General features: G+C 39.6%; 1 protein-coding gene across 1 annotated transcript in view; it reads right to left on the bottom strand.

The window, feature by feature from the left end:
- kcnd1 (potassium voltage-gated channel, Shal-related subfamily, member 1) overlaps nt 1-13026 on the bottom strand; it is a 73675-nt gene that overhangs the window by 48184 nt on the left and 12465 nt on the right. Inside the window, exons 2-3 of the mRNA XM_061889516.1 lie at nt 9795-10370; nt 9481-9726 (exon numbers count right to left, since the gene is read on the bottom strand). Of these exons, the coding sequence (XP_061745500.1) occupies nt 9481-9726; nt 9795-9950 (402 nt within the window). The 5' untranslated portion in view covers nt 9951-10370. The remainder of the gene's footprint in view (nt 1-9480; nt 9727-9794; nt 10371-13026) is intronic.

The raw sequence follows: 13026 nt of genomic DNA on the forward strand, positions 1-13026 counted from the left end.
GTGGCAGTTGTATGATTGACTATAAAAAAATACCGAATTTCCTTGAATTGCCGCAGGGCATATAGTATGCGCCTGCCTTGAATTGCTGCCGGGTCTAAGTCGCTTTGCAAAAGAATTAGCGCATGCTTAGTATTACCGCCTGGTCAAACTCGTGACGTCACGAGTGACACTTCCCCTGTCATCACTTTCAAAATGGAGGAGCGTGATTTCAATACCGGTAATTTGAAATCGCATAAAGGGAAGAAGATTAAGAGCTATTCAGTAGGAGTTAAGGTCCAAGCTTACATCACACTCAAATTTTTACTGCATGCCTTTGGTAAGTGCCGAAGTGAGAAGAGGTTTTAAAATAACTAACGCATGCTTACTTTTAGAATAGAATAGAATTGAATGGACTTTATTGTCATTATATTTGCATATAACGAGATTAAAGACTCCAATTTAAGGTGCGGTAGTGGGAACAAATATGGGGTGAAATAAATGACACAAGAGGTAGTAAAAAAGGAAAAACTAACAATTGAAATAAACAGACTACTATCCAATAAAAATAATAAGCAATCCTGTACAATATACAAAACACTATAGTAATACAAAATACTGTACAATATACAGAACAAGACAAAAGGACTGAAGTAATAAATAACAATCAGTGTCGGACGTATTGCACTCAAAGTGTAGTATTGCACAGTAGGGTATTAGGGCAAGATATTGTATAGGGGTGAATTATTATTATTTTAAGTTAGAGTTCAACATGGTGACAGCTTTGGGAAAGAAGCTGTCTCTTTACCGCATGCCTTTGGTAAGTGCAGGAGTGAGAAAGGGTTTTAAATTAATTAGCACCCTGGCGGCAATTCAAGGAAATACGGTAGATATAGTTCTATATTGTTTTTTATATTTAGAATAATTATTTGTAAAATTAAAATGAATAAATAATACATTTATATAAATAATATATAATATTAAAATAAGCGGCGATGAGGTGGAGACTTGTCCAGGGTGTACCCCGCCTTCCGCCCGATTGTAGCTGAGATAGGCACCAGCGCCCCCCGCGACCCCAAAGGGAATAAGCGGCAGAAAGTGGATGGATGGATATTAAAATAAGTATATTTATGATTAAAAAAAAATAATAATAATTTTAATTTAATTTGTTAGATTTTTTTTTTAGAATGGTAAATGGCTTATACTTGTATAGCGCTTTTCTACCTTCAAGGTACTCAAAGCGCTTTGACACTATTTCCACATTCACCCATTCACACACACTACAAACCACTACAACATAGCTACACACAGTGACCAACTACAACAAAATAACTACACACAGTGACCAACTACAACAACATAACTACACACAGTGACCAACCCACTACAACAAACGACTAGACACAGTGACTCACTACAATAAACAACACACTGCGACCTTCTACAAGAACATAACTACACACAGTGACCCACTACACACAGTCACCGACTACAACAGGGGTCACCAACGCGGTGCCCGCTGGCCTGTTTTAAAAATACCGTATTTCCTTGAATTGCCGCCGGGGCGCTAATTAATTTAAAACTTCTTCTCACTCCTGCGCTTACCAAAGGCATGCGGTAAAAGTAAGCACGCGCTAATTATTTTAAAACCTCTTCTCACTCCGGCACTTACCAAAGGTATGCAGTAAAATTTCAGTGTGATGTAAGCTTGGACCTTAAATTCTACTGAATAGCTCTTAATCTTCTTCCCTTTATGCGATTTCAAATTACCTGTATTGAAATCAGCCTCCTCCATTTTGAAAATGATGACAGGGGAAGTGTCACTCGTGACGTCACGAGTTTGACCAGGCGGTAATTCAAGGCAGGCGCATACCATATGCCCTGCGGCAATTCGAGGAAATACAGTAGTTCTATATTGTTTTTTATATTTAGAATAATTATTTGTAAAATTAAAATGAACAAATAATACATTTATTAGGGGTGTAACGGTACGTGTATTTGTATTGAACCGTTTCGGTACGGGGGTTTCGGTTCGTCACGCGGGCGTACCGAACGACTTTGTAAACAAAAGTCTTCACAAGCTGCTCTGCTTTTTGCCTCCGTCTCAGCAGCAAGCATTGTCCCGTCCACACAACCATCTGATTGGTTACATAGAAAGCCAATCAGCAGTGCGTATTCAGAGTGCATGTAGTCAATGCTTCAGCGTCAAACGGATATTCATTTAGCAGGGGAGCAGCGGACAGCGTACTCTCCCCAAATGATGAAAAACCCCTCCTAGTCACAACTATTACAAAACATCCCTATGAGCCCATTGACCTTCTAGAAACTTAAACTGCAGCTCAGCTCGCTCGCATTTCTTGCTTGAGGTGAAGGCTAATTAGCTTTTAGCCTAACGTTAGCTCATTTTGCTGTGTGCGCGTGTGTGTGTGTGTGTGTGTGTGTGTGTGTGTGTGTGTGTTAGGGGCATTGAAGCCCTGTCTGTCTGTTTTTTCATTGAACTCCATGGTGTTTTGGGATGAATAGTCTCTCCTATTGCTGTTGTACTATTTTTTCAGCTATAGTTACATTAATCGTTAGTAATGTAGCAGCCTAGTTTTGAATAGCAGGGTCCCTGCCATCACATGTTGACAAAAATATAACATTTACATAATAGAAGTCAACTACAGGCTTCCCAAATGCTGTAATAAATTAAGCATGATGAGTTGACTTGAAACTGTTTAATGTTGCACTTTTTATTTGTAGAAGAAATGTTTTGTCATTTTATTTAATCAAAGAAACAACTTGAGGCAGTTTAATGTGGATTAGCGTGGGCAGAATTATTATAGTGTTCCCAATGTCAAAAAGGATAAAGCCAATGTTTACAAATTTGGTAAATAAATAACCAAAAAATTTATATTTTGTTGTTTTCTTACTGTACCAAAAATGAATCGAACCGTGACCTCTAAACCGAGGTACGTACCGAACCAAAATTTTTGTGTACCGTTACACCCCTAAGATTTATATAAATAATATATAATATTAAAATGAGCGGCGATGATGGGGCGACTTGTCCAGGGTGTACGCCGCCTTCCGCCCGATTGTAGCTGAGATAGGCACCAGCGCCCCCCGCAACCCCAAAGGGGAATAAGCGGTAGCAAATGGATGGATGGATGGATGTTAAAATAATTATATTTATAATTAAAAAAAAAGAATTCTAATTTTAATTTCATGTTTGATTTTTTTTTTAACCGATTAAGAATACCGACTACAACAAACGACTAGACACAGTGACTCACTACAATAAACAACACACTGTGACCTTCTACAAGAACATAACTACACACAGTGAGTGACCCACTACAACAAACTACTAGACACGGTAACTAACTGCAATAAAAACACACTGTGACCTTCCACAAGAACATAACTACACACAGTGACCCACTACAACAACATAACTACTTACAGTGACCTACTACAACAAACGACTAGACACAGTGACTCACTAACATATACAACACACTGTGACCTTCTAGAAGAACATAACAACACACTGTGACCTTCTACAACAACATAACTACACACACTGACCCACTACAACAACATAACTACACACAGTAAGTAACCCACTACAACAAACGACTAGACACAGTGACTCACTACAATAAACAACACACTGTGACCTTCTACAAGACCATAACTACACACAGTGACCCACTACAACAACATAACTACACACAGTGGCTGACTTCAACTAACGACTAGACACAGTGACTCACTACAATAAACAACACACTGTGAGCTTCTACAACAACATAACTACACACAGTGAGTGACTCACTACAAAAAACGACTAGACACAGTGACTAACTGCAATAAACAACACACTGTGACCTTCCACAAGAACATAACTACACACAGTGACCCACTACAACAACATAACTACTTACAGTGACCCACTACAACAAACGACTAGACACAGTGACTCACTAACATATACAACACACTGTGACCTTCTAGAAGAACATAACAACACACTGTGACCTTCTACAACAACATAACTACACACACTGACCCACTACAACAACATAACTACACACAGTAAGTAACCCACTACAACAAACGACTAGACACAGTGACTCACTACAATAAACAACACACTGTGACCTTCTACAAGACCATAACTACACACAGTGACCCACTACAACAACATAACTACACACAGTGGCTGACTTCAACTAACGACTAGACACAGTGACTCACTACAATAAACAACACACTGTGAGCTTCTACAACAACATAACTACACACAGTGAGTGACTCACTACAAAAAACGACTAGACACAGTGACTAACTGCAATAAACAACACACTGTGACCTTCCACAAGAACATAACTACACACAGTGACCCACTACAACTACATAACTACTTACAGTGACCGACTACAACAAACGACTAGACACAGTGACTCACTACAATATACAACACACTGTGACCTTCTACAAGAACATAACTACACACAGTGACCGACTACAACAACATAACTACACACAGTGGCCGACTTCAACAAACCACTAGACACAGTGACTCACTACAATAAACAACACACTGTGACCTACAAGAACATAACTACACACCGTGACCGACTAAAACAGTTGACTAGACACAGTGACTCACTACAATGAACAACACACTGTGACCTTCCAAAAGAACATAACTACACACAGTGACCCACTACACACAGTGACCGACTTCAACATAATTACACACGGTGAGTAACCCACTACAACAAACGACTAGACACAGTGACTCACTACAATAAACAACACACTGTGACCTTCCACAAAAACATAACTACACACAGTGACCCACTACACACAGTGACCGACCTCAACATAAATACACACAGTGACCGACTACAACAAACGACTAGACACAGTGACTCACTACAATAAACAACACACTGACCTCCTACAAGAACATAACTACACACAGTGACTCACTAAAACAACATAACAAAACACAGTGACCCACTACAACAACATAACTACACACAGTGACCGACTACAACAAACAACTAGACACAGTGACTCACTACAATAAACAACACACTGTGACCTCCTACAAGAACATAACTACACACAGTGACTCACTAAAACAACATAACAAAACACAGTGACCCACTACAACTACATAACTACACACAGTGACCGACTACAACAAACAACTAGACACAGTGACTCATTACAATAAACAACACTATGTGACCTCCTACAGATAGCGGGAGCTGCCATGCAAGGAGCAAACCACAACCCATCAGGAGCAAGGGTGAAGTGTCTTGCTCAAGGACAAAATGGACGTGACTAGGTTGGTAGAAGGTGGGGATTGAACCGGGAACCCTCAGGTTTAATCACGTCAGAGTTGCACAACTTGTCGATTAGACTGTTACACCAACACACCAGAAGTAACACCACCCAGGTGTTGTTGTAAATGTTTCCATTTACAATAATTACTATTTAAAAAATGACCGTAGATTTTAAGGTAAAAAACTGCCAGCTCAGTTGCCAGAATTTTGTCAGAAAAAATAAAGTGTTATTTTTTTCCCTTTTACACAAATACTCGGTAAAAGTAACAACATTAAATTTACAGTAAAAGACTGGGAGCTCAGTTGTCAGAATTTTGTTGGAAATATAAAATAGTTACTGTTTTTACATTTACGATAATTCACTTTTAAAAAACGTCGTACAATTCATGGTAAAATTCTGGCGACTGAAGTGCCAATGTTTTTTTTGTAAAATGTGCAGATAGCTACTTCCTGTTTAGTGCAAAGTAAGCTTTACATTTTCCATTTACAGTAATACACTGTAAAAAAAATACATTGTTAAATTGGCGATAAAAACAAACAAACTGGCATTTACTTAAAATTCTATCATAAAAATAAAAGTGTTACCGTTTTTCCATTTACAGTAATTACCACATAATTACCCACATTTGCGGTCCTCTCCAAGGTTTCTCAGTCATTCTCATTGACGTCCCACTGGGTTGTGAGTTTTTCCTTGCCCTTATGTGGGCGCTGATTCGCGGATGTCGGTGTGGCTTGTGCAGCCCTTTGAGACACTTGTGATTTAGGGCTATGTAAATAAACATTGATTGATTTATTGATTGATTTTTTTATCCAAACCTAAATCTTGAATCCAAACCTATATGTTAAATCTAAACCTAAATTGTAAATCTTAACCTTTATGTTGAATCTAAACCTAAATCTTGAATCCAAACCTAAATTTTGAATATGAACCTAAATCTTGAATCCAAACATAAATCCTAACTCTGAAACATACATGTGAAATCGAAACACTAATCTTAAATGTAAACCTAAATCTAAAATGTAAACCTATATGGTAAATCTAAACCTATATGTTAAATCTAAACCTAAATCTAAAATCTAAACCTATATGTTAAATCTAAACCTAAATGTTGAAAGTAAACTTAAATTTTAAATCTAAACCTAAATCTTAAATCCAAACCTTTATGTTAATTTGAAAACTAAATGTTAAATCAAAACCTAAATCCTAAATCTAAACCTATATGTTGAATTTAAACCTACCATAAATGTTAAATCTCAACCTATATGTTGAATCTAAACCTAAATCTAGAATCTAAACCTAAATGTTAAATCTAAACCTAAATGTTGAATATAAACCTAAATCTAAAATGTAAACCTATATGTTAAATCTAAACCTAAGCCTACATGTGAAATCGAAACCCAAATCTTAAATTTAAAACTAAATCTTAAATCTAAACTTAAATATTGAATCTGAAATTAAATCTTAAATCTAAACCTAAGTCCTAACTCTGAACCTAGATGGAAAATCGAAACCCAAATCTTAAATGCAAACCTAAATCCAAAATGTAAACCTATATGTTGAATCTAAACCTAAATGTTGAATGTAAACCTAAATTTTAAATCTAAACCTAAATCTTAAATCCAAACCTATATGTTAAATCGAAACCTAAATCCTAAATCTAAACCAATATGTTAAACCTTAATTTACATGTTGCATCTAAACTTAAATGTTGAATATAAACCTAAATCTTAAATTTAAACCTAAATCCTAAGTCTACACATACATAGGGAATCAAAACCCAAATCTTAAATGTAAACCTAAATCTTAAATGTAAACCTAATTCTTTAATCCAAACCTATATGTTAAATCCAAAAGTAAATGTTATATCGAAACCTAGATCCTGAATCTAAACCTATGTGTTGAATCTAAACCTAAATGTTAAATCTAAACCTAAATGTTAGATCTTAACCTATATGTTGAATCTAAACCTAAATCTTGAATCTCAACCTAAATCTTAAATCTAAACCTAAATGTTGAATCTAAACCTAAATCTTGAATCCAAACCTAAATCCTAACTCTAAACCTACATGTGAAATTGAAATCCCAAATCTTAAAAGTAAATCTAAATCTAAAATGTAAACCTATATGTTAAATCGAAACCTAAATGTTGAATGTAAAACAACATTTTAAATTTAAACCTAAATCTTAAATCCAAACCTATATGTTAAATCAAAAACTAAATGTTAAATTGAATCCTAAATCTAACCCTAAATGTTGAATCTAAACCTAAATGTTAAATCTTAACCTATATGTTGAATCTAAATCTTGGATCTAAACCTAAATCTTAAATCTAAACCGAAATCCTTATTCTACAAACCCATATGAGTTGGGAAATTGTGTTAGATGTAAATATAAACAGAATTACAATGATTTGCAAATAATTTTCAACCATATTCAGTTGAATATGCTACAAAGACAACATATTTGATGTTCAAACTGATAAACATATTTTTTTTTCCGCTAATAATCATTAACTTTAGAATTTCATGCCAGCAACACGTGACAAAGAAGTTGGGAAAGGTGGCAATAAATACTGAAAAAGTTAAAGAATACTCATCAAACACTTATTTGGAACCTCCCACAGGTGTGCAGGCTAATTGGGAACAGGTGGGTGCCATGATTGGGTATAAAAACAGCTTCGCAAAAAATGCTCAGTCTTTCACAAGAAAGAATGGGGCGAGGTACACCCCTTTGTCCACAACTGCGTGAGCAAATAGTCAAACAGTTTAAGAACAACGTTTCTCAAAGTGCAATTGCAAGAAATTTAGGGATTTCAACATCTACGGTCCATAATATCATCAAAAGGTTCAGAGTATCTGGAGAAATCACTCCACGTAAGCGGCATGGCTGAAAACCAACATTGGATGACCGTGACCTTCGATTCCTCAGACGGCACTGTATCAAAAACCGACATCAATCTCTAAAGGATATCACCACATGGGCTCAGGAACACTTCAGAAAACCACTGTCACTAAATACAGTTGGTCGCTACATCTGTAAGTGCAAGTTAAAGCTCTACTATGCAAGGCGTAAGCCATTTATCAACAACATCCAGAAACGCCGCCGACTTCTCTGGGCCCAAAATCATCTAAGATGGACTGATGCAAAGTGGAAAAGTGTTCTGTGGTCTGACGAGTCCACATTTCAAATTGTTTTTGGAAATATTCGACATCGTGTCATCCGGACCAAAGGGGAAGCAAACCATGCAGACTGTTAGCGACACAAAGTTCAAAAGCCAGCATCTGTGATGGTATGGGGGTGCATTAGTGCCCAAGGCATGGGTAACTTACACATCTGTGAAGGCACCATTAATGCTGAAAGGTAAATACAGGTTTTGGAACAACATATGCTGCAATCTAAGCACCGTCTTTTTCATGTACGCCCCTGCTTATTTCAGCAAGACAATGCCAAGCCACATTCACCACATGTTACAACAGCGTGACTTCATAAAAAAAAGAGTGCGGCTACTTTCCTGGCCCGGCTGCAGTCCAGACATGTCTCCCATGGAAAATGTGTGGCGCAATATGAAGCGTAAAATACGACAGCGGAGACCCCGGACTGTTGAACGACTGAAGCTCTACATAAAACAAGAATGGGAAAGAATTCCACTTTCAAAGCTTCAACAAAAGGTTTCCTCAGTTCCCAAACGTTTATTGAGTGTTGTTAAAAGAAAAGGTGATGTAACACAGTGGTGAACATGCCCTTTCCCAACTACTTTGGCACATGTTGCAGCCATGAAATTCTAAGTTAATTATGAGTTTGAACATAAAATATCTTGTCTTTGTAGCATATTCAACTGAATATGGGTTGAAAAGGATTTGCAAATCATTGTATTCTGTTTATATTTACATTTAACACAATTTCCCAACTCATATGGGATTGTACAGCAACAATTTGATTTGCTCAGATAAGAATCGCGATTAATTACAAATCATTTTTTGACACCCTTATGGGTCGGTACCAATGAAAGTAGCAACATTTTGTCCCCATCCCTATAGGCGGGGCCCAGCTCCCTTCAGAAGAGATATTTTTGGAATATGTGATCTTGAAAAGACTTGTGCAGTTTCCTCTGGTCTGTGAGGCCGTGAATGTGGCGATTTAAGGAGCGTGTGTGGGTACCTCCATGCAGCAGTCGCCGATGATCTCGGGCACGATGCCGTAGAAGGCCAGCTCCTCGTCGAAGGCCTGGATGCACTCGTGGCGCGGGTAGTGCAGCTTGCCCGTGCGGTAGAAGTTGAGAATGTGCCGGAACATCTCGGGGTCCCGGTCGAAGAAGTACTCCTGGGTGTCGTCGTTGTAGAAGAACTCCTTCTCCGAGGAGCCCAGCAGCGTGTCGGGGTAGCGGTCCAGCGTGTTCTTCCACGTCTGCGCAGAAGACAACAAACTGACCAGACCTTCCCACGCCGTTTTGGCCAAGGAGGGGCGGGGCCTACCTGGAACCTGACCCCGCTGACGTTGACGTAGAGGATCTCGTCAGACTTGGACGAGTTGTCCACGGGGGGCTTGGGCATGGTCTTCTTGGCCAGCGGGAGCCAGCCCACCGCCGCCGCCCGCGCAAACGGCAGCCATGTCGCCACTCCGGCCGCCATCTTGCATCGGCAGCTCGAACCCGCACAGATTTGGGTGACCCTTATTTCCTAATGTGGGCGGGGCTTGTCATATTGATGAGGGGCGGGGAGGGGCAAAGGGAGGGGATAGTTTTGCGAGGCGTCACGCCATGGACAAAAAAAATGGCTGTCAGGAAGTGAAGATGACCTGCAAGATGACACACGTGCCGAAGTGTGTGTGTGTGTGTGTGTGTGTGTGTGTGTGTGTCAGCGCCGCAGTCTTATTAAAGTGTGATGATGCTGGCCAAGTTGCAAGCTCGACACAATCTTCTTCTCTAAGTGATTCTCCTCTGCCGCCACCGCCGCCGCCGCCGCCGCCGCCCTCTTCCTCACTTCCTGCTGCCGCTTCTCCTCGCTCTCACCGGACCAGCGGCGGCCACTTGGCGTCCATGTTTGGTCGTCCTGTCACAAGGGGCGGGGACGGGGACAAAGTGAGAAGAAGCAGAGATGTGGAGGAAAATGACGGAGGACACACACACGCACACGCACACGTGCACACAGACAGAAAGACACACACACACATACACACAAACACACATATACACGCACACACACACTCTAAATCATAATAATGTTGTACAAGATGGTTCTTGGGTTACATGAGCCAGCTTTCCCCGCCAAGCCGGAGTGTGATGGCAGGCAGCAAACAGGAAGTGGATTCTGTAAAAATTATTTAATATGAACTACTCAAGTAATCTGATTACTGACTCTGTGTGTGTGTGTGTGTGTGTGTGTGTGTGTGTGTGTGTGTGTTTGTGTTAATGTGCGCGTGCCTGTGTGAGTGTGTGCGTGCATGTGAGAGGCCAGTCAGGCTGAAAGTTTGATTCATAATTCATGAACACACACTTTTGACTTCTCTCAGTGTGTGTGTGTGTATGTGTGTGTGTCTGTGTGTGTGTGAGCGAGAGAGAAAAGAGAGAGAGAGGAAACCCTAACCTGAGAAGGCGAAATGTTCAGGTCAGGTTCGAGTCAGATGATGAAGCACAGTTTGTCTGGGTGTGTATGTGTGTGTATGTGTGTGTATGTGTGTGTGTGTGTGTGTGTGTGTGTGTCAATCAAAGCGCCGTACAGCTCAACTTCCACAAGAAGGTCAAAGGTCGCAGTCTGCACAGGAAATCAATGATGCCATTGCACTGACCTCCGACACCATCATTCCAGGGGGCGTGTTTATGTGCGACGTGGGGTCTGCTATGATATGCTGTGATGATGACAACAACAACTAATTTATATATATATACATATATATATATATATATATATATATATATATATATATATATATATATATATATATATATATACTGCGATGAGGTGGCGACTTGTCCAGGCTGTACCCCGCCTTCCGCCCGATTGTAGATGAGATAGGCGCCAGCGCCCCCCGCGACCCTAAAAGGGAATAAGCGGTAAAAAATGGATGGATGGATGGATATATATATATATATATATATATATATATATATATATATATATATATATATATATATATTTATATATATATATATATATACATACATACATACATACATACATACACACACACAGACATCCATCCATCCTTCCATCCATTTACTACCGCTTGTCCATTTTTTGGGGTCACGGAGGGTGCCGGAGCCGGAGCCTATCCCAGCTGCATTCAGGCGTAAGGGAGCGTACACCCTGGACAAGTCGCCACCTCATCGCAGAGCTACATACATACACATTGACACACACACACACACACACACACATCTATCTATCTATCTATCTATCTATCTATCTATCTATCTATCTATCTATATATATATATATATATATATATATATATATATATATATATATATATATATAGACATATATGTACATATATATATATACATATATATATATATATAAACTCCGTTTCCATATGAGTTGGGATATTGTGTTGGATGTAAATATAAACGGAATACAATGATTTGCAAATCCTTTTCAACCCATATTTAATTGAATGCACTACAAAAACAAGATATTTGATGTTCAAACTCATAAACTTTTTTTTTTTTTGCAAATAATAATTAACTTTGAATTTCGTGGCTGCAACACGTGCCAAAGTAGTTGGGAAAGGGCATGTTCACCACTGTGTTACATCACATTTTCTTTAAACAACACTCAATAAACGTTTGGGAACTGAGGAAACCAATTGTTGAAGCTTTGAAAGTGGAATTCTTTACCATTCTTGCTTGATGTACAGCTTAAGTTGTTCAACAGTCGGGGGTCTTGTTGTCGTATTTTACGCATCATGATGCGCCACACATTTTCGATGGGAGACATGTCTGGACTGCAGGCGGGCCAGGAAAGTACCCGCACTCTTTTACTACGAAGCCACGCTGTTGTAACACGTGGCTTTGCATTGTCTTGCTAAAATAAGCAGGGGCGTCCATGATAACGTTGCTTGGATGACAACATATGTTGCTCCAAAACCTGTATGGACCTTTCAGCATTAATGGTGCCTTCACAGATGTGTAAGTTACCCGTGCCTTGGGCACTAATACACCCCCATACCATCACAGATGCTGGCTTTTGAACTTTGCGCCTATAACAATCCAGATGGTTATTTTCCTCTTTGTTCCCGAGGACACCACGTCCACAGTTTCCAAATATAATGTGGACTCGTCAGACCACAGAACACTTTTCCACTTTGCATCAGTCCATCTTAGATGAGCTCGGGCCCAGCGAAGCCGGCGGCGTTCCTGGTTGTTGTTGATAAATGGCTTTCGCTTTGCATAGTACAGTTTTAACTTGCACTTACAGATGTAGCAACCAACTGTAGTTACTGTTAGTGGTTTTATGAAGTGTTCCTAAGCCCACGTGGTGATATCCTTTACACCAGTGGTTCCCAAAGTGGGCGGTACAGCCCCCCTGGGGGCGGTGGAAAGTTCTGGGGGGGCGGTGAGGAAGAAGGGGGCGGTAGGGGGGCGGCAGTCCGAAGTTGAAGTCAGAAGTTCGAACGTTTGTTTGACGATTTGTACACAACATGTGCAGCAGGACGAGTCAGTGGACGACGCATCAGGGTCTGGTTACCACACGCCGCTCTGGCCCA

The sequence above is a fragment of the Nerophis ophidion genome, linkage group LG27 (genome assembly GCF_033978795.1).
Source record: "Nerophis ophidion isolate RoL-2023_Sa linkage group LG27, RoL_Noph_v1.0, whole genome shotgun sequence".
In the NCBI taxonomy this organism is placed as follows: Eukaryota; Metazoa; Chordata; class Actinopteri; order Syngnathiformes; family Syngnathidae; genus Nerophis; species Nerophis ophidion.